Source organism: Mesoplodon bidens, assembly GCF_964165515.1.
Source record: "Mesoplodon bidens genome assembly, chromosome: 13".
NCBI classification, from domain to species: Eukaryota; Metazoa; Chordata; class Mammalia; order Artiodactyla; family Ziphiidae; genus Mesoplodon; species Mesoplodon bidens.
Window position 1 is genome coordinate 16278194 of NC_138169.1, and position 19813 is coordinate 16298006.

The 19813-nt window shown below is 40.4% G+C and overlaps 1 protein-coding gene across 5 annotated transcripts in view; it reads left to right on the plus strand.

Moving 5' to 3' along the window:
- Positions 1-910: 910 nt before the first annotated feature.
- HECTD4 (HECT domain E3 ubiquitin protein ligase 4) overlaps positions 911-19813 on the plus strand; it is a 193119-nt gene continuing 174216 nt past the window's right edge. For all 5 annotated transcript variants that reach the window (XM_081252690.1, XM_081252691.1, XM_081252693.1 and 2 more), the window contains exon 1: positions 911-1250. In XM_081252690.1, the coding sequence (XP_081108816.1) occupies positions 1074-1250 (177 nt within the window). In that variant the 5' untranslated portion in view covers positions 911-1073. The remainder of the gene's footprint in view (positions 1251-19813) is intronic.

Here is a 19813-nt window from a genome sequence, read left to right on the forward strand (position 1 = left end):
AAGAGCGCTTTATTTATTTATTTATTTTTAAGTATAAAAGCAGTACAAAGATAATCTCACCTCAACCATTCCAGGCTGGTCCTACTTTGCGTGGCAATTCACATTAACAATTTGGTACTTATTCTCCCGCACATTTTTCTCTACACACATAGTTCTTTCCTTTCTTGTTTTAGTAAAAGTGGGATGGCGGGCATATTTTTAAGGTGTATGTCAATCAGTGTTGAATACTGATGGAATATAACAATAGTTTTAACTCCCTCTCGGAGCGTTTATTAAGTGCCAGACACTGGACATCAAACACTGTGACCCATGCTTTGTTTTCACCAGATTTTGAGTGCTTATTGGGTACTAGAATTTGTAGTAAATATGAAGCACCTACCGTGCGCTTCTACCAAGTGCTCATGAACAAATGTGCAGCGCTTACTCTGCGCCAGATTTTTGCACGTATCTCATTTAAACGTGGGAGTGAAAGTGAACCTCCAGGCTCTGCCTAGGGGCCCAGGGTGGGGACTCCGGCCGCAGAGAGAGGAGTGCACACCTGAGCAGGTGGGAGGAGGGGAGGCGGTGCCCTCTTCTCTTGGTGCACTGCAGACCCAGGGCGCCCTCGAATAGCAAGGGGCGTGGGAGGTCACTCTAAGGGGAAGATGCAGTGGCAGGCGAGGCGGAAGAGGTCCTGCTGACCCGGCTGCCCCCGGTCCGCGGGGAGGCGGGCGGGGCCAAACGGGTGGGCGGGGCCGGTATTGTCCGCTCCGCGGGGCATGCCGGGAGCTCCGCCCCCAACATGGCGTCTCACTGACAGTTGGCTGCCGAGAGGCAGAGGCGGATCTTGCTCCTCAGGGCGGCGGCGGTGGCGGTGGCGGTGGCGGTGGCGGCGGGGCCAGGGTCTACGGGGCTAGGGGTGGGAGGATGGCGGCTCGGACCTCCTAGGGCGGAGCTCCACGGGCGAGGCGGCGAGCGGGGCGCTGCAGGCGGGCGCGGCGGCTGCTGCCATGGACTGGTGATCGCGGCGGCTGCTGCTCGCGTCTCCCCTGGCCGGGCGGCTGTTCCTCACCGCCAACCCCTCAGCCGGGGCCATGGGCTCGTCGGCGGCCGCGGCGGCTGCAGCGGCGGCGGCCACGGACTCGGCGCAGTGGCTCTCGGTGAAGGAGGAGACCATCTTCCTGCACGACGGGCTGATCCGGGTCACCGACCTGGCCGAGCTGCCCAGCGAGATTCTCGGGGCCCCGGAGGCCGCCGACACCGACTTGGAGGTGAGCGAGGCTGCCCCCGGCCTCCGCCATCAGATTAGCCCACCCGCGCCCCATTCCCGGGGTCGGGCCCTCTCATCTCCACTTCACCCCGACCTCGAGGCCCACGAAGGCTGCCCCAGCAGGTGTGTGTGGGCGCCGGGCAGGCAGGTGCGGGCCGCGTCGCGAGTCTGCAGACCACCCGCCTCCCTCCCTCCTCGGGGCCTCAAGCCCGCCGGGGATTTCATTTGTGGATTCATTTTGAGCGTTCCGACTCCCAGCATTTTATTAGACCATCACCCGGCACGGCCTTGAAGCCCCGGAGGAGCCGCCGCCGCCTCCCGGGCCCGGTCTCCCTTCCCCCACGGACCCCTTGGACGCACTTCCAGGGCACACCCAGGCTGCTTAGCTTTGGGGACATTTTAATTTTAACGCTCTACACCTCCCCCCACCCCCACCCCGTCATTCCCTAGTGCTGTGCGTGTGTGTGTGTGTGTGTATGTGTGCGTGTGTGTTTTGTTTGTTTTTCTCGGGAGAAGGTAGTGGCAGCTGCCTGTCCGCGATGGGCAATCCAGAAACTACTCCGTGTCGTGCCTCGAATTGACACGGGGCCTTTGTCAGGGAAGCGGGCAGTGTGGACAGCGCGGGGGATGCTACAGCGGCCCTTGGTGCGCTATCCGCAAGGGTCACGGGCGTTTTAGGCCGCAGGGCCTTTTTATGAGCTCGGGGGTCGCGGAGAAGCCCAGGCTTAGGAGCCGTGGCAGGTGCAAAAGCAAATCTCAGCAATTGTGCCGCTGGGTTTGGGGGCAGAAGGAAACCAAATATGCTGTGTGGATGGGAACTTTCCACCGACTTCTCTTGGTTTCGTGTTTGCCCAGGGGTGGCAGTACTGGCAGGATCGGTTCATCGAGGCACTGCTCCCCCTCCACTTTGTGGGGTGACATTTTGATGTGTAGGTAGCATGGGGTGTCACGAAATTTTTGTCGCAAGGAGGACTCTGGGGTAGGGCGCAGAGAGGATGGCTTGTCTTCTGGCTATAAACGGAATGCGAGGAATCTTTTGTGTTATGCGGTTTTGCAGGCCCTTTGGCTTTCAGCACAACGAACATTTATAGAAATGGATTAAAACCCATTACTATGTGTTTCTGGAACGGCAATGATGGGATCCCGTTGGCGGAGACATTTGGACGACGTGTCTGAGATGCGAATACGTTCCTCTATATTTTTGTGTCTGGATTTGAGGTTGAGGTTGCGGCATTCCCATTGTGAACTCTTAATGACTTATTTTACAGTCTGGCCACCAAAAAATAAGGCGTGTGCAAATTGGTAGGGAATTCCTAACATGGAATCATAGTTTTATTATGTCTCATTTGGGCCTTTTCTATAAAAAGCAAGGTGTGTCTGAGTGTCTTATATGCTTAAAAACTCAAGGGGCATTATGCTATGATGGTGGAATCTTTTGATTTAATTGGTTCTCTTGTATGTGAAATGAGGAAAGCAGATGCTCTTTGTTCCTTAGAGACAAAGTTCACAGATCCAAAATTTCTATATGTATGTAATTTATTTATTATTAAAAAGTGTAAGGTTAGTTAAAAATACCTGAGGTGTTAAGCTGGCTTTCCTAAGATGTTTACTGTACAAATGTACTGAGTATTTGTCAGGTATTTCCCCAGAAGAATGATTTAATAGAAAGAATCTCTCTGGCCTGGAAGATTTTTTAAAAACTTAAAAAAATTTTTTATGGTCTGACCTCTCAGAAACCAATATGTATATGGGTGATAAACATTTCTGAATGTAGTCAGAACTTTTTTCATTTCTTTCCATATGTTATACAGGCAACATAGTATCAGGAGAAATAGCTAAGAATGTTTTTGTGGCTGTTAGGTTTGTGTTTTGTGTATTTAATGATAATAATATTGAGTAAGTGTATCCTACGTGTCAGGCATTGTCTTACTAAATTCTTCAAGGGATCCTGGTTTAAAAAAAAGTGGGGAGGGATTCTGGTAGCTAAATATTGTTACCTATTGTAACAATTGTAAATATTGTACCCATGTACAGGTAAGGCAAGTAAGGTACAGAGCAGGTATGCAACTTGCTCAAGATCACACATAGTTGGAGAAGAGAGCCTGGACTTTAACCCAGGTCTGTTTGGTCTCAAACATATCTGCTCCTAATCATAATATTCCACTACCTTTATGCATGTATGATACTCATATTTGTAATTGTTTTAAGTTTAATAACTGCGTAAAGATAGGGTAATAAACAGGTATCTTTATTTCCTTTCTAGTGACTTACTCTTTTTACATTTGAGGAAGATTAGAGGTTCATCAACTTTTTAAAAACTAACTTTTGAAATGCTACTACCCCTATGAGGCTCTTCCAAGCCTCTCCTTCCACTGGACATCTGGGTGAAAAATGACCAATTTTTACAGGATTTTATAGTTATATAGAATCAGTTAACAATTTTGGATTAAGAAAGATGAGACTCAAACCGAGGTGACTAATTTATGATTGGCAACCTTAACGCGTAAGACTGCACTATCTGCAATAGAGTCTCAGAATTTTAGAGCAAGGAGGAACCTTAGAGATACTTGTTTCCCTCATTTTAGAGAGAAGTTATCTGAGATCAGGAGAGGTTTTGGCTTGGTAGCATAGCTAGTTATGGCAGGGCAAGTGACTAGACCCTGGCTTTCCTGGCTTTGAATTCCAGTGTTCTTTTCACTATGTAAGTGCTGCTCAAAGTTAAATGTCAATCCGAAAAAAGAACCCATCCTAAGAAGTAGATCAGCGTTAACTTAGCATTTTAATTTAAGCAATAGCAGAGAATTTGAATTAAAAATTTTCTTCTCAGTGAATTTCAAAGGGAAGGTTTTTTTGTTTGTCTTTCAATCTATAGTGTTTAATCAGCAAATTCATTAACAAGTGTTTGTGGAATTCAGAGGTGAGCCGAGCCCACTGTCATGGGTGTTGGGGACATAGCAGGGGATAAAATAAAATCCTTGTTCTTAAAAAATCTTTTATTTTAGTGGGGGATATAGACGATAACAAATTGTCAAATATAGGACATATGAATAATATGTCAAATGATAAGTGCTATGGAGAAAAGTATAGCTGGGTAAGAGGGATGGAGAGTAATGGTGTGGGGAAGGGCTCTGTTTTACATACAGTGGACTGGAAAGGAAAGACCAGGATGGCATTTGAGACCTGAAAGAAATGAGAGTGTACCATATGGCTACTGGGGGGAGCACATCCCAGACAGAGGACAGCAAGAGCCAAGTCCCTGAGAGGGAAGCATCCGTAGCATCCTTAGTGTGGAGCTCTGAGCCCAGTAAACAAAGGGGGAAAGGAGAGTGAGTGATAGGAGATGGAGGCCGGGTCTGCAGATCAAGTAGGGCCTTGTAGGTAAGGACTTTGAATCTACTTGAGCGGATTAAAGATGCAGAGTGAAGCTCTTTCTTGTCCTTTGAAATAGCTATCTGTATTTAATTTTATGTTTTTGGCAAAAAGTGAAAGCATGCAGGAAATTAGTTTTTAAGTGTTGAAATAAATATTAATTCAAGAGAAATAAAAAAGCAATAGCTCAAAAATGACAAATATTATTGAATTTTGCATTACATTTCATAGACCATTAGTCTTTTTTAAACTAAGGGAATTTACAAGAAAAAAGCATTAGTTTCTTTGTGGAAGTTCCAAAAGAATTCAGCTTCCTGTCTCATTTTTCTTTACAAATTCCAGGTGGGGACAGGCGTCATACATCTGGATGTTGACAGAGAAGCTAATTGACTTGCTCAAGGTGGCCAAGATATCTTTTACTCCGTAGTTTAGATTAAGTTTGAACCCAAGCATTTTGGTTAGTGTTTCTCATCTTTCATTGTGTTTGTTTATAAGGACCACCCCCCACCCCCGCCCGCCCCATTCAAAGACTTGAACATGTATGTTCATGGCAGCTTTATTTGTGTTTGCCAAAAACTGGAAATAATCAAAATGTCCATCAACAAGTGAATGGAGAAACAGGTGTGGTACATCCGTATAATGGAATACTAAGCAATAGAAATGAATGAGTTGTTGATACTGACAACTTGGATTTATGCTGAGTGGAAGAACCCAGTCAGTCATACAAGAGTGCATACTGTAAGATTCCATTTATATGATGTTCTAGGAAGTGTAAACTAATCTATAGTCATGGAAAGCAGATCAGTGGCTGCCTGGGGATGAAGGCAGGCAGGAAGGATTGGGAGAAAGGATTACAAAGGTGCATGAGGAAACTTTTGGGGTGATGGCAATGTTCCCTATTTTGATTGTGGTGATGGTTTCATGTGGTATGTATATATATGTCGAAACTCCTGAAATTGTACACTTTAAGTATGTGTAGTTTATTGTATGCCAATTATACTTCAGTAAAACAAGCAAAACCCGCAGAAGCCCAGAATGCTTTACTGATGTTATTTAGGAAGTGAAAAAGGCTCAATAGGTCTTTGGGTTTGTTTTCTGTTTTTAATCATGTAAGGGAAGGAACCTTTGGGTTTGGAGGTGATCAGCTTAAATAGTCAAGGCTTTGAATACTTATGTTACACTCAAGTGAAAGCTTTGAGGTGATATTTAAATTCATAAATGTCGATCTGTTCTCCTAGGAGGATACTGCCACCTGTTTATCCTTTGGTCAGAATTCTTTGGAAAGTGTTTATGTACTTTTAGAGAATTCCAAATTCTAGATTTGGAAGAGTTAATGAATAAATGAATAAACTGCCTTTGTTCACCAACAGAATTAATTATCAGGTAATCAATGAGCACTAGAATAAGAGTCACTGAATCTTGGTACAGTGTTCTGTGACTTCAGCAAATGGCTCAAAATTTCTCAGGTGAAAGAATATAAAAAAAGAATGTATATATGTTTATAACTGAGTCAGTTTGCTGTCCAGCAGAAATTAGCACGACATTGTAAATCAACTATTCTTCAATTAAAAGAAAAAAAAAGGAAAAAAAAAGTTCTCAGGTATGACTGGCTAGCTGTAAAGTTAGGACGAAGTATTTGAGGACTGTGGGAGGCAGTATTGCCTAGAGGTTAAAGTCAGGTTTAAAGAGTCAGACTGGGATTGAAACTCTAGCTCTGCCTGTGACCTTGGGCAAGTTCAATTACCTTTAATAATCCCTGGTTTCTTCCACTGCAACTTCTTTGTCATCATTGTCACCACCTCTACCACCACGAGGACAACAGTGTCAGCATATTGCATGCCAGGCTCTGTGCTAAGCACTTCCCACCCGTTATCTCATTTAATCCTCACTGCAACTTTATGAGGTTGGTACTATTGTTATCTTTATTTTACAAATAAGGAAGCCATGGCACAGAAGTGAAGTAACTTGACAGTTACTAGTAAAGCTGAGGCTGAAATAGATCTGTCTGATTCCAGCCCAGGGTTGAGGCTTCAAAACCATTGTTAGACTGCCTAGTCATCTGTAAGAGGGGGATAATAATAGGGTTAACGTAAGGATGAGTTAAGGATGGATGTGATTATGTACTTACAGTGTATGAACTCTCTTTGGAAGGTGCTATGTTGCTGAGAAGTTATTTTATGTATATTCAGTTAGCTGCCCAGTGTATATGAAAGCAAAACTATCCCATCAACAAATTTTTTTTCCTAGTAGTGAATAGTGGAGATAGTGCTTTTTTTGGTGTGTTTGTGATCCCTTTGGAATTTTCTTCCTTCCCAGTTTGTTTGGAATCTGGCTGGCAGATGAGATAATCGTCTTCATTTCAGTTTTCCTCCAATTGTATGCCTAGGGTCTTGCTAGATAAATCAGTTTTGATTATTATCTGTCTTCTTGGCTTCCATATTGGCTGCCATAAAATACCACCTGTTGGCCAGGGCTACTGGGGGGATTGTCATGCACCTGTTCTTTCCTAAGTCATATAAGGTACCTGTGGTGATAATTACGAAAGGACTGTCAATTCCTGAAAGTGCCCCATGCTTTCTCCTCCCTCCACCCCTCTTTCTGGCTCGTTTTACAGTGGGGATGGTGGGGTGAACACAGGAGTGTAGTCTGCTTTGCAAGGTGTTTAGTCAGTAGTTGTAGACAAATGTAAATAACAGCAGGTGATCAACTATGGGACAAATGCATAATTACTTCAGAAGGAGAGAAGACTGCAGAAATTGTATCACTATTACTTTGATGCCGCACTGTTAACATTTTAATGTATTCATTAAATTCTTTAAAAACCAATACATAAATATGTTCTTATAAAAAAATGCAGGTTAAACTGAAGTTCCTTTTGACTACCATCACTAGTCCTGTTTCCATCTACTCCCCACCCTGGTTAAATCAATGATAAATTTTTTTGGTATATTCTTCAAGACCATTGTTGAATGTGTATGTTTATGTGTGTGTGTGTGTGGGGTGTGTGTGTGTGTGTGTGTGTGTGTGTGTACATAACACTTTTTATTATTTTTTCTTTTTTGCGTAATAGATTTGATTCTAGGGACTTCCCTGGCGGTCCAGTGGTTGAGACTTCGCCTTCCAACGCAGGGGGTGTGGGTTCAATCCCTGGCTGGGGAGCTAGGATCCCACATGCCTTGTGGCCAAAAAATCAAAACATAAAACAGAAGCCATATTGTAACAGATTCAATTAAGACTTTAAAAATGGTCCACGTCAAAAAAAAAAAAAAAGATTTGATGCTAGACATATCATTCTATAACTTGCTTCTTAAATTCAATGATATGTTTTGATTTTTCTATGTCTCCACATATAGATCTACTGCAATCTTTTAAGTGCTGCACAAGACTCCAGAAATGCCATAGCTCATTTAGCTGTTCTCCTACTGATGAGTGTGTTAGTCTCCTGTTGCAGTGCTAGCACACTATTACAGACTTAGTGGCTCAAGACAACACAAACTTGTTCTCTTACATTTCTGGAGATCAGAAGTCCTAAATGAGTCACATTGGGTTAAAGTCAGGTGTTGGCAGATCTGGTTCCTTCCAGAGGCTCTAGGGGAGAATGCATTCCCTTGCCTCTTTCACAGCTTCTGGTGGCCACCTGTATTCCTTGGCTTGTGGCTCCTTCCTCGAACCTTTAAAGTATATCGCCCTCGTCTCTGCTCTGTCATCATGTCATTTCCTCCTCTCACTGACTCCTCTTGCATCCCTTTTACAAGGACCCTTGTGGTTACATTGAGAGCCCACCCGGATAATCCAGGGTAATCTCCACATCTCAGGATCCTTAATTTCATCACATCTGCCAAGTCCCTTTTGCCATCTAAGGTCACATTCACAGGTTCCAGGGATTAGGATGTGGACATCTTGGGGGCGGGGTGGTCATTATTCAGCCTACCACAATGGGTATTTTGGTTGTTTGAAATTCAGTTTTTCACTATTAAAAATGGTCCTTCAGTGCACATCCTTGCATGCCTGTTTGTGCATATGTGGGAGTATTTCTCTAGAGCAGTTCCTGAGAAGTAGAATTGCTGAGTCATAGGTGACCATTTTACATTTGAAGAGACACTGCCAAATTGCTCTCCACAGTGGCTTATACCAATTCATACTCCCAAGTAACAGTGCTTGATAGGACCTCTTTTCCTCACACCCTCATAGAGACCATTTTAGAACTTATGGATTTGCTTAAATTTATCATTTGCTTAAGTCAGTGGCTTTCACTCCAAAAGATGAGTCTAATAGGTACAATTGGGTACCTGGACCTGCATGCCAAATCGTGCTCAGCTGAAAGAAGCCAGGGTTTTCTGTTAGTGCTGCCTAGCCGTTATCACTTCACTTCAGAGGACTCCTCTTGTGGCTTGATCGCCTTCGTCTCCTGGCATGTACTCATGTTAGTCAGTAATCCAGTTAGTACAGACTATGTCCATATATAGGCAGGAGAGAGCAACAACTTTGTATTCTGATGGTCTGGGGATGCTGCCAGAGGCCAGCAGAGCCAGGGAGCTGCCCACCCTGGGAAGAGATGCACTGGCCCCTGAAGTGTGTTCAGACTGCATAGCAGTTGTTAGGCAGACTATCTGGACTCAGATTGTCTTAAAATTTTCTCTCTTATATGCCAATATAAGGAGTAATTCTATGGTTTTCTGACCTATATAGAAAATAATTGATAGTAAGTTCATTATATTTTTATGCTGTCAAAACTTTTTTGATTATAAAGAAGTAACACATGGATGTTGTAGAAAATGGAGAAAGCACTAAAGGTGTAAGAGAGAAAAGAAATATCCTTTGATTGCACTATCCAGAAATAGCCATATTAGCTAATTTTTTTTACTATTTCCTTATTAAATTCACAATTTATATATATTATTATAAATAAATCCAAAAGATTTTTAGTGTTTGGAGTGTCATTTTCTTCTTTTTCTTTTTCTTTTCTTTTGCAGTGTTATTTTCTTGATAAAGTTTGGTAAATTACAAATTTGTGGTAATGATTAAAGTGTGTTTCAATCAACTATACTTCAATAAAAAAAATTTTTTTAATTTAAAAGCAACAACAATAACAACAAAAAAGTGTGTTCCTGCAACCTGTTATTATTGGCAGTTTATAATTGAAAAGGATTTTTATAGTGCTGTTATAATTCCCCTCCCAATAATGTTGGATATTTGTGTGGAGCTTTGAGTTTATGAAGTGCTATTAAGCACAGTTGTAGAATAGTTAATTAATGTTCCATGATGGGACACTTTGAAGTGGACACAACTTGAATCCCTGGTGTTTCTACTGAAACCTGCAGTGGGCTGAATTACCAGGTCAGAGCACAATGTGTAGCAATTTTAGATTAACAACAAAGAGATACATAATTTGCAAACTATTTTATGCAAATTGTAGGTTTAGCAACAGTAATAACTACAGATATGTGGTTCAAGTACTGGTTTTATACCAAACAAAATATTAACATTAGCTTGTATTTGTAATGGATCTTTTCTGTGTTTACTGTATTTTCTTTGAGCTCTGTGGTTTGCTTTACTGATTTCAAATGAACAAAGTCTCATATAAAAGATACAGCTATATAAAAAAAAAAAAGATACAGCTATTTACAGGACAGACTAGAAAATCTGGACCTACTATTTCTATTGATATATTTGCTTTTCTTACTCCTGAAATAGAATCATTAAGAATGTTAAAGGAGAATCTATCAACATATTTTCATCAAAACAGTGGCCTATAATAGAATAATTACCTTCTTTATTTCTTGATACTGATTCCTTCCTGATCATCCAGTTGTGGTGTGGCCGAAAGACAACTTACTTGTTTGTTTAATCTAGAAAGGAGCAAAATGGGTGGTGGAAAGGTAAAAATACATTTGGGGAACTTTGGAGGGAGAATTTTTTTGGATGAGCTTATAATAAAAGTTTGCTTTCCCTCAGGGGTTCCGAACCTGAATAGAATTCAGGGCGTTCTGTGAACTTGGATGGGAAAAATTATATGTTTATTTACTCATACCTTTAGCTAGAACTCAGCATTTCCTTCTATTATGAATGTAGTCAACAAACTCTAGTAGTATTGGCAGTACCTGTGACCTTGTAACCAGTAGAAATCATAGATATTTTCATATCATATTACATTTGTTGAACATATCTTGAAATGTTGTTTATGCTCATCTCACCACCACTTAGAAATTATGGCAAGTATTAGATCTTGTTATTCAGTGTACTAATAATGAAGCTCCTATGTTGATATCACAAATTTGTTTCTTAAAGTATTTTGGTACCTGTATTTTAATGTACTGTAATTGGTTTCTTATAATTCTGTGTCTTTTGTTTTATGCATTTAAAAATGTAACTGGAGAAGGGTTGGTAAGCATCACCAAACTTGTGAAGGTTAGAGGCCCCTGAGATAGACTGTCTGCCAGCATCTCTCCCTTTTTTGCTCGAAGTTTGCTGACGACTAGCATAGTTTGCAATTGTTTGAAAGAAAAGTGAACCACATTTTGGAAAATCCCTTCTGTGGTAGAATATGTTATTCTTCTACAGTTTTTCCCATTATCTACTAACTGTAAGCTTTTAGTGCATAATAATTTTCTTGGGTAATCTGATCTTTGCCCATTTGCTAAATGTGGTATCATTAACCAGGAAACTATTTTTTTTAAGAAAATTAAATACTTGCTAAAAAGTGACAAACAGTTCTTTTGAAATAGAACAATTTTTTGTTCACCACATATTTTGGTTTTTTCCCCCTTGTCTGGTCAACTGAAACTATGGGAATAAAAATTCATCAACATACTTTATATTGGTATCTTATACTGCTAATAATGAACCGTTTTAAACAGGTGGCCTCAAGCAGTAACAGTTGGTATCCCAGGAGAACATTATTTTTCAAGTTCGAAATTCATTTTGCTTTCATCTTCTCCATAGAGTACAGTTATGTGATTTTGGTTTCATTTATTGTTCAAATTGTTATTTTATGCTTGAATTGTCAAAGTTTAGCAGTTTTACTTAAGTTGCCTCCAGAACTGTGCTGTCCAGTGGGTAGCTACTACCCACATGTGGCTATTGAGCACTCGAAATGTGGCTAGTCAGAAGTGAAGAGTGCTGAAAGTGTAAAAGACACATCAGGTTTTGAAGACTTCACACAAAAAGGATGTAAAATATCTCCCTAATAATATTTAAATGGATTAAATGTTGAAATGGTAATATTTTAGATATGCTGGGTTAAATATGTTATTTAAATTAAAATATACTAAAATTAATTTCATCTATTTCTTTTTACCTTTTTAAATGTGGCTACTGGAAAATATTAAATTCCATATGTGTTTCACCTATTTCTATTGGCCAGTGCTTCTGTATACAGAGGGCAGCCAGCTATGGTCCTCATGGTCATATCCAGCTGTCTGTTTTTATAAATAAAGTTTAATTGGAACATAACCAGTACATTCATTTACATATTATCTGCCTTCATGCTACAAAGCAGAATTGAGTATTTGTGACAGAGACCTTATGACCAGCAAGCCTTCCAGGGGCTTCCATATATACTATTTTCATTTCGTCTTTTCAGTGGCTCCATGAGGCAGTAGAGGAGATATTTGTTATTTTAGAAAAAAAGGCTTAGAGAAGCAAAATGATTTGTACAAGGTCATATAATTAGGACTTTCATTTCTTGAGTGATTTTCCACTACACCTCTGCTTTAGGTTGCACTTGATCTTAATAACCTATCGTCTCTGAGCCAGTAGTTAATGGCAGCTATTTTAAACAAGAACTATGCAGCCCAGCCTACACGTGGCTGCGAGAGTCACCTTCCTAAAGCAGTTATGTTACTTTCTTGCTCGAATCTTCAGTGGCTTCCCATTTCCTGCAAAATAAAATAATAATTCAACGTAGCTATGCTTTGGCTCCATCTACCTTTCTAGTCTTATATCATTAATCCTTGCCCCCCCACTTTCCCCATATTTTACAAACTCACCACATTTACTCCTACAACCTTGGTTTAAGGGGTTCCATTGCCCTGGGGTACCCCACCTCCACCTTTGGAACACTACTCTTTATCCTTCAAGTGGCAGATCAAATGCCACTCCTCAATGAAATTTTCATGATGCCTACAGTTAGAAGCAGCCGTACTCTCTTCTGTATCTCCATAGCACTGCCTTATGTATATTAAAGTTATTTATTTGCATCTTCATCACCCTTACTATATTATAAGCTGAGAACAGCCATTTCATATTGTATGTTGAGTACCTACTAATATAGTAGGAGCTCCAACTTTGGATATTGATTGAACTGAATGTTAAAAGGGGCATTTAAAATGTGTGAAAGAGTGTGATTTAATGAATAATATCATGAGTTGAGGACATAGGTGAGGAAAAATTCATTAATAGAGAATAAGAATAGATAGTTATTTTTGGTGAACTAAAAGTAGTTCAAGTGAGACTTTAGGAATTTTAACAATCGCAGTTATGCTTTGCATTTTGGACACGAAGAGAGAACACATCCCAACAGTTGTCATAAATGTTAATGCTTGAATGTGGATAATATGGGGTTAAGACCTTTGATTTTGTGTAGAGCATAATGAATTTTGCGTAGAGAATGGTGGATTCCCAAGAGATTTCTGAAAACAGCTAGATTAGAGGGAGTCAATTGAAAATACCTGGCTTTGCTCATCATTCGAAAAATCTTAATGAATTTGAATGAATTTTTGTTTAACTTAGTTGTTCTATGGTTAGGTAGTGAACTTGAGCACTGTTGTGTTTATTTTGAACATTTCCATGTAGAGATTTTTTTTTTCAGGGTTTTCAGTCAACTGTGTCCATTTACCAGCTTTTATTGAGTGGCAGTGCCTTGAGGACTGAACTGTCACAGAAGTTATATTATAGGATTTAGCATAATCTAGTTACTGATTAGCATAATAAGGCTTGTAGTCATAATTTAAAACATTACAAAATGCTTAAAATTTTAAAAATTAAAATGTTAGAATTTTAGAAAATTTGCAAGATGTAAAAAAAGTATAAAGAAGAAAATAATGTTACCACCTAGAGATGAGTTTAGTTTATATTTTAATGTGTTTCCCTTCAGACTTTTTTCTATGCATGTACACTTACACTTATACTTCTATCTCATGTACCAGAGATATTTTAAGAAATCAGGATCATTATACATTTTGTGTCTTGCCTTTGCCACTTAACGTTAATGGTATTTGGGGGGCATTTCTCCAAAACTTTCAGTATTGTTGAGAATATAATTTTAAATACCTGCATAGATGTTAAAGTCTGCATGGTATTTCATTATATGGATGTTCAATGATTTATTTACCCATTCCTCTATTGTTGGATATTTAGTCAATTCTGTTGAAAAGTTTTTAAAATTAGGGAAGTGGTTTTATAAATAGTGAGACTCTTCTCTTTAAGTATGCTACGACACACCTATACGACCATCTAGGTTTATTTACCATAAGTTAGAATGAGAAGCTTCAGAACTGTGCTGTAACTGTATAAATTGATAGGATTGTTTCACTGTTTAATTGTACATTTTTATATGCATAATCAAGTTCATATTTCTGATCATGTAAGTAATACATAAATTACATGTGAAGTCTGTGGATTCATTAGGTGCTTTATTAAAAATTTTAGGGAAGCAACACATGGTTCAAAATTCTTAAGGTTCAAAAGGGAGTTCAGGGAAAACTCTCCTTCTGCAGGAGAGAGCGGTTCCTCCCAGAGGTATTTAACGCACATACAAGCCGATGCATAGCGGATATCTCTGGACTTCAGCTCCCACTACACCCACCCTCCTTCCCTTCACTCCACTGCAGCCGTCTTGGCCTCCAGGTGTTCATCATAGGTCAGGCTGGTGGGTCCCAAGGGCTCCCTTCTTCAGGGCCATTGTTCTTCCCTTTGGACGAAATTAGCTTCCATAGGGCAACAATCCACAAAGGTGATAGAGGTAGTACTTCTGAGAATATTAGAGTATGAAAAACTTAGAAACTTAACATATTAGAAAACAAAAATAGCCATATTACCAAGGGCAGCTTTAACTCTGATAGCAGACCAGTGGGAAAACTTTGAAACAACTGAAACAATGAATCTTTTCAAACAGATACGTACAGTTATATGTGTAGCACAGTTCCAGAGTGTACAGATAGAAACCATACTTCGAATACCACCCATGGCAGAGGAGACAGGACTTTTTAGTTCAAAGGTTCTCTGGTTGCAAGACTGTGTGGTAACTCCACGTAATTGGGACATACAGTGTTACCCAGAACTAGAATGGTTCTCCCCAAATTCTGATCTACAGATTCACCTTTCTCTAAGTAGTTCTGTTTGGTGCTAAAATGTCACCCGTCCTGCTACTGGAGTCAAACAGGCACTTACATGATAAGCAACTATATATTTATCTTGCACGGGACTGGTTTTTAAAGGTGTATAAAGTACTATATTTTATGGCTCTTTCTTTGCCTGTTGCTTTTTTTTTTTTTTTTTTTTTTTTTTTTTTGCGGTACGCAGGCCTCTCACTGTTGTGGCCTCTCCCGTTTTGGAGCACGGGCTCCGGACGCGCAGGCTCAGCGGCCATGGCTCACGGGCCCAGCCGCTCCACGGCACGTGGGATCTTCCCGGACCGGGGCACGAACTCGTGTCCCCTGCATCGGCAGACGGACTCTCAACTACTGCGCCACCAGGGAGGCCCTGCCTGTTGCTTTTAGAGTGAATGTTAATATGTGGGGCCGTACAGAATATCGGATTTAAAGAAGGGTAGTATATTGAGTCAGTGACAGATCTGGGACTTCTAAATGCAGGAGTCCTTAGGGCATGTGTTGACACAGAGGGCGAGCCCAGTGGTTAAGCCTTTAGGCTTTGGCATTGACACACATATCTAGCCAACTTTTGATCACCTGTCAAAACTTCCATTTCTTGGTTATATTTTAATCTTTTTTTTTCATGACTTAGATTTTTTTTTTTTTTTTTTTTTTTTTTGCTGTACGCGGGCCTCTCACTGTTGTGGCCTCTTCCGTTGCGGAGTACAGGCTCCGGACGCGCAGGCTCAGCGACCATGGCTCATAGGCCCAGCCGCTCCGCAGCAAGTGGGATCTTCCCGGACCGGGGCACAAACCCGTGTCCCCTGCATCGGCAGGTGGATTCTCAACCACTGCGCCACCAGGGAAGCCCATGACTTAGATTTAATTATTACTACGTCCAGTTTTTCGAAACTGATTTGTTTGTAGGAGAGTTGCACCCCACCCTGAATGCTCCCAAATAAAAGCCGTGGTAGTTGCTGTTTATCCCTCTTACTCGGCTACATCTCCTCACTTTCGGTATCTGCCTCCCAGTTAAATTCTTATTCCTTTTCTCTGAGTTTATTCTTCCCTCTTCTTATTGCCTGTCCTCTTTTAGTCACTCCACTGAGGTGACAGAAGTGGCTGTCATTAGGCCGTTTATTTGCTGGTCACATCACATCTTCAGCATTCAGAATCATAGAATTTGTGGAGCTGAAAAGGATCTTGAGATTATTTAATACAGCTTTTTTTTTCAGAAGACACTGAGTTCCTTTAGCCTATTGTGGTCATTTACTAAGAGTTTGGAGACTTCGGAAAATTAAATAGGTTGCATATAGAGCAATGCTACTCTAAGTGTAGGCCACATACCATGAACTTTCATCCGTAACAGAAAGGTAAGCACTTGAGAGTAAAGGTAAGAAATTGAGAGTAAGCACTTAGAAACTTCATAACAGATTGCTAGACTAGTTTTATATCTGTTGAACATAATAAAACTTGGGACTTGAATTTTGTGTCTTTTTTCACTTTTTTGGAGGTGCTAATTGATTTTATTGTATTTTACAAAACTTTTGCTCTACAATGGATTGGGAAAAACCAATCCTCCACCCAAGACAGTTTAAGAAGCACTGATATAGAATATCTAACACAATGTTTGGCACATAGTAGGCTCTCAAAAACCAATAGCTTCCTTGTTTCTTAAAAGTTTGCATTTATTTTGGGTGAGGAAGCTAGAGATCTGAGTAGCAGATAAATGAAACATTATAGAAATGGGGTGATTAAAATCGACACTGCTTGTTTTCAAATACAGGCCACTCGGTTTTTTCCTTTTTAAACTTAGCCTATGCTTTGAAGAGAGATTTATACACAGTAGAACTGTAATATATATTTGCACTGATTCTTGGAGATACTTTATAACGTTTAATGTGCTACTAAACCCTTAGCTCAGCAAGGGTGAAGGAACTTAAACTCTTTGGTAGCTAATCATATCCATAAATATTTGAGTACATCATTGTGCAGTATGCATATATCAATATTATCTCCTTGGATAAGGGAAGGAAAAGATCTAGTGAGAAGCGCTGGGGCTTCTGTCAGTTTTCTCATGTCATTCAGCTTTTGGAAAGCACATAGTTGTAATATTTTTTGGCATTCCCATTTTGAAGCAATTTAATGCCACATATAATAATCCTTATATTTTTAGCAATCCTTGGCTATTTTTTGAAATTAGTCTTGTCCTGATTTTTTAATTGAATTAAATTGTAGTTAAACTTACATATGACACAGTAAATATAGACTATGAAAGGCTCTTAGCTTACTATGGTTTACAGGTTTGAGGGACATTTTTCGTATTACTCAAGATCGTGAAACTGCCACTCCCTATTTAAGGATAAAGAAAGGTCAGTGACTGAGCCAAGTGACTCTCCTCAAATGTCACCCCTTTAAAAATTCTGTTTATAACCAATAATCCTTAGAAATGAATCCCTTTGATTTATGCAATTTCATTTTGGCAAATTTAAAAAATTATTTGAATGTTAAGAAACCTGAAAGGATTGCTTTTTGCTTGGCAATACCATCCACCTCCATATGATACCATACACGTAATGTAATAGGATAAGTCTTTATCCATGTAATGAAATGGAATGACACGTTAGAAAAATCCTATTTGGAACATCCTTAATCTTATGCTGATTTAAATGTAGAATAAATATTTGGTCTGTTGGGCATATCACATATTTTTGTTTTGAGCCTCGTTTTTGTTTGGACAAGGCTCACTTTTTTTTTTTTTGGTTATTTCATGTCTTTAAAAAATTAATTTTTAATTTTTTAAATTGAAGTATAGTTGATGTACAATATTTTATACAGGTGAACAATATAGTGATTCACAATTTTTAAAGGTTATAGTCTATTTATATTTACAAAATTTTGGCTATATTCCCCATATTGTACAGTATATCCTTGGAGCTTATTTTATACATAATAGTTTGTACCTACTAATCCCCTACCCCTATTTTGCCCCTTCCCCTTTCCTTCCCCACTGGGAACCACAGTTTGTCCTCTATATCTGTGTGTCTGCTTCTGTTTCGTTATTTCATTAGTTTGTTATATTTTTTTAGATTCCACATATAAGTGATATCATACAGTATTTGTCTTTCTCTGTCGGACTTATTTCACTTAGCATAATACCCTCCAAGTCCATCCATGTTGCTGCAAATGGCAAAATTTCATTATTTTTTTAAATCAAATTCTTTTTTTTAAAGATTTATTTTTAAAAAAATTTAATTAATTAATTAATTTATTTATTTATTGGGCTGCCTCGAGTCTTAGTTGTGGCACGTGGGATCTTTCGTTGTGGCAAGTGGGCTCTTTGTTGTGGTGCACGGGCTTCTTTCTAGTTGCGGTACGTGGGCTTAGTTGCCCTGACCAGGGATTGAACCCTGCATTGGAAGGTGGGTTCTTAACCACTGGACCACCAGGGAAGTCCCTCAAATTCTTAACATCAGTGGTGTTTGAGACTGAGCTAGGATTTGAAATAACCAGCATATACCATGTTTGAGAGTAGTTTTGAAGTGATGACTTAAAACAATTTGAGATTTGAAGTGTCACTCCCTGGTTTTAGTAGGAGTATTTGAATAACACATCCAGGTTTTCCTCTCTTTCTGTTTCTTTTAGGAGTCAGGCTGAAGAACTTCAGAAGAAGAACCAGTATTATTAATCCTGTCAAGCACATATTACATTTTGTCAAATTTGGCTGATGAGATTAAAATTACCCTTCACATTTTTTTTTTTTTTTTTTTTTGCGGTACGTGGGCCTCTTACCGTTGTGGCCTATCCCGTTGCGGAGCACAGGCTCCGGACGCACAGGCCCAGCGGCCGTGGCTCACGAGCCCAGCCGCTCCGCGGCATGTGGGATCTTCCCGGACCGGGGCACGAAGCCGCGTCCCCTGCATCGGCAGGCGGACTCTCAACCACTGCGCCACCAGGGAAGCCCTACCCTTCACATTTTAAAGGTTATAGTTCTATAATGTCATTAGCAAGCAGGTAGATCTTAGGGGGACAGGAAATGAATGTTCTTTTAGCCTAACTTTTCAAAGTCAAGGTTTAGAATTTATTTTGGCATTTTGCTTTGACACATGAAAGGATCTGGTTGTAGTTTCTTAAAATAACTAAATTTATCTCTGTTCAGCAGTCGTGTTGAAACTCAAGGAAGAGCCACGTTTTGGAAAATATGAAAGACAAATAAGAAACTAGAACTCTTTTAGTGGTATATGTTCTTCTGTGAGAGAGCTGATAAACACTAAATAGTCTATAATATAGACTAATATATATAATAGGCTACTCTTCATTGCGGTGTGCGGGCTTCTCATTGCAGTGGCTTCTCTTGTTGTGGAGCACGGATTCTAGGCACACGGGCTTCAGTAGTTGTGGCACGCGGGCTCAGTAGTTGTGGCTCACGGGCTCTAGAGTGCAGGCTCAGTAGTTGTGGTACATGGGCTTAGTTGCTCCGCGGCATGTGGGATCTTCCCGGACCAGGGCTTGAACACGTGTCCCCTGCCTTGGCAGGTGGATTCTTAACCACTGCGCCACCAGGGAAGTTCCTCCGTTTTTTTTTCTTTTAATATTTATTTATTTATTTGGCTGCATCGGGTCTTAGTTGCAGCACGTGGGATCTTTGTTGCGGCACGCGGGGTCTTTCGGTGTGGCATGCAGGCTCTTCATTGCAGTGTGTGGGCTCAGTAGTTGTGGCACGTGGGCTCTAGAGCACGTGAGCTCAGTAGTTGCAGCACGTGGGTTTAGTTGCTCCATGGCATGTGGGATCTTAGTTGCCTGACCAGGGATCGAACATGCGCCCCCTGCATTGGAAGGCAGATTCTTAACCACTGGACCACCAGGGAAATCCCTAGATTCTTAT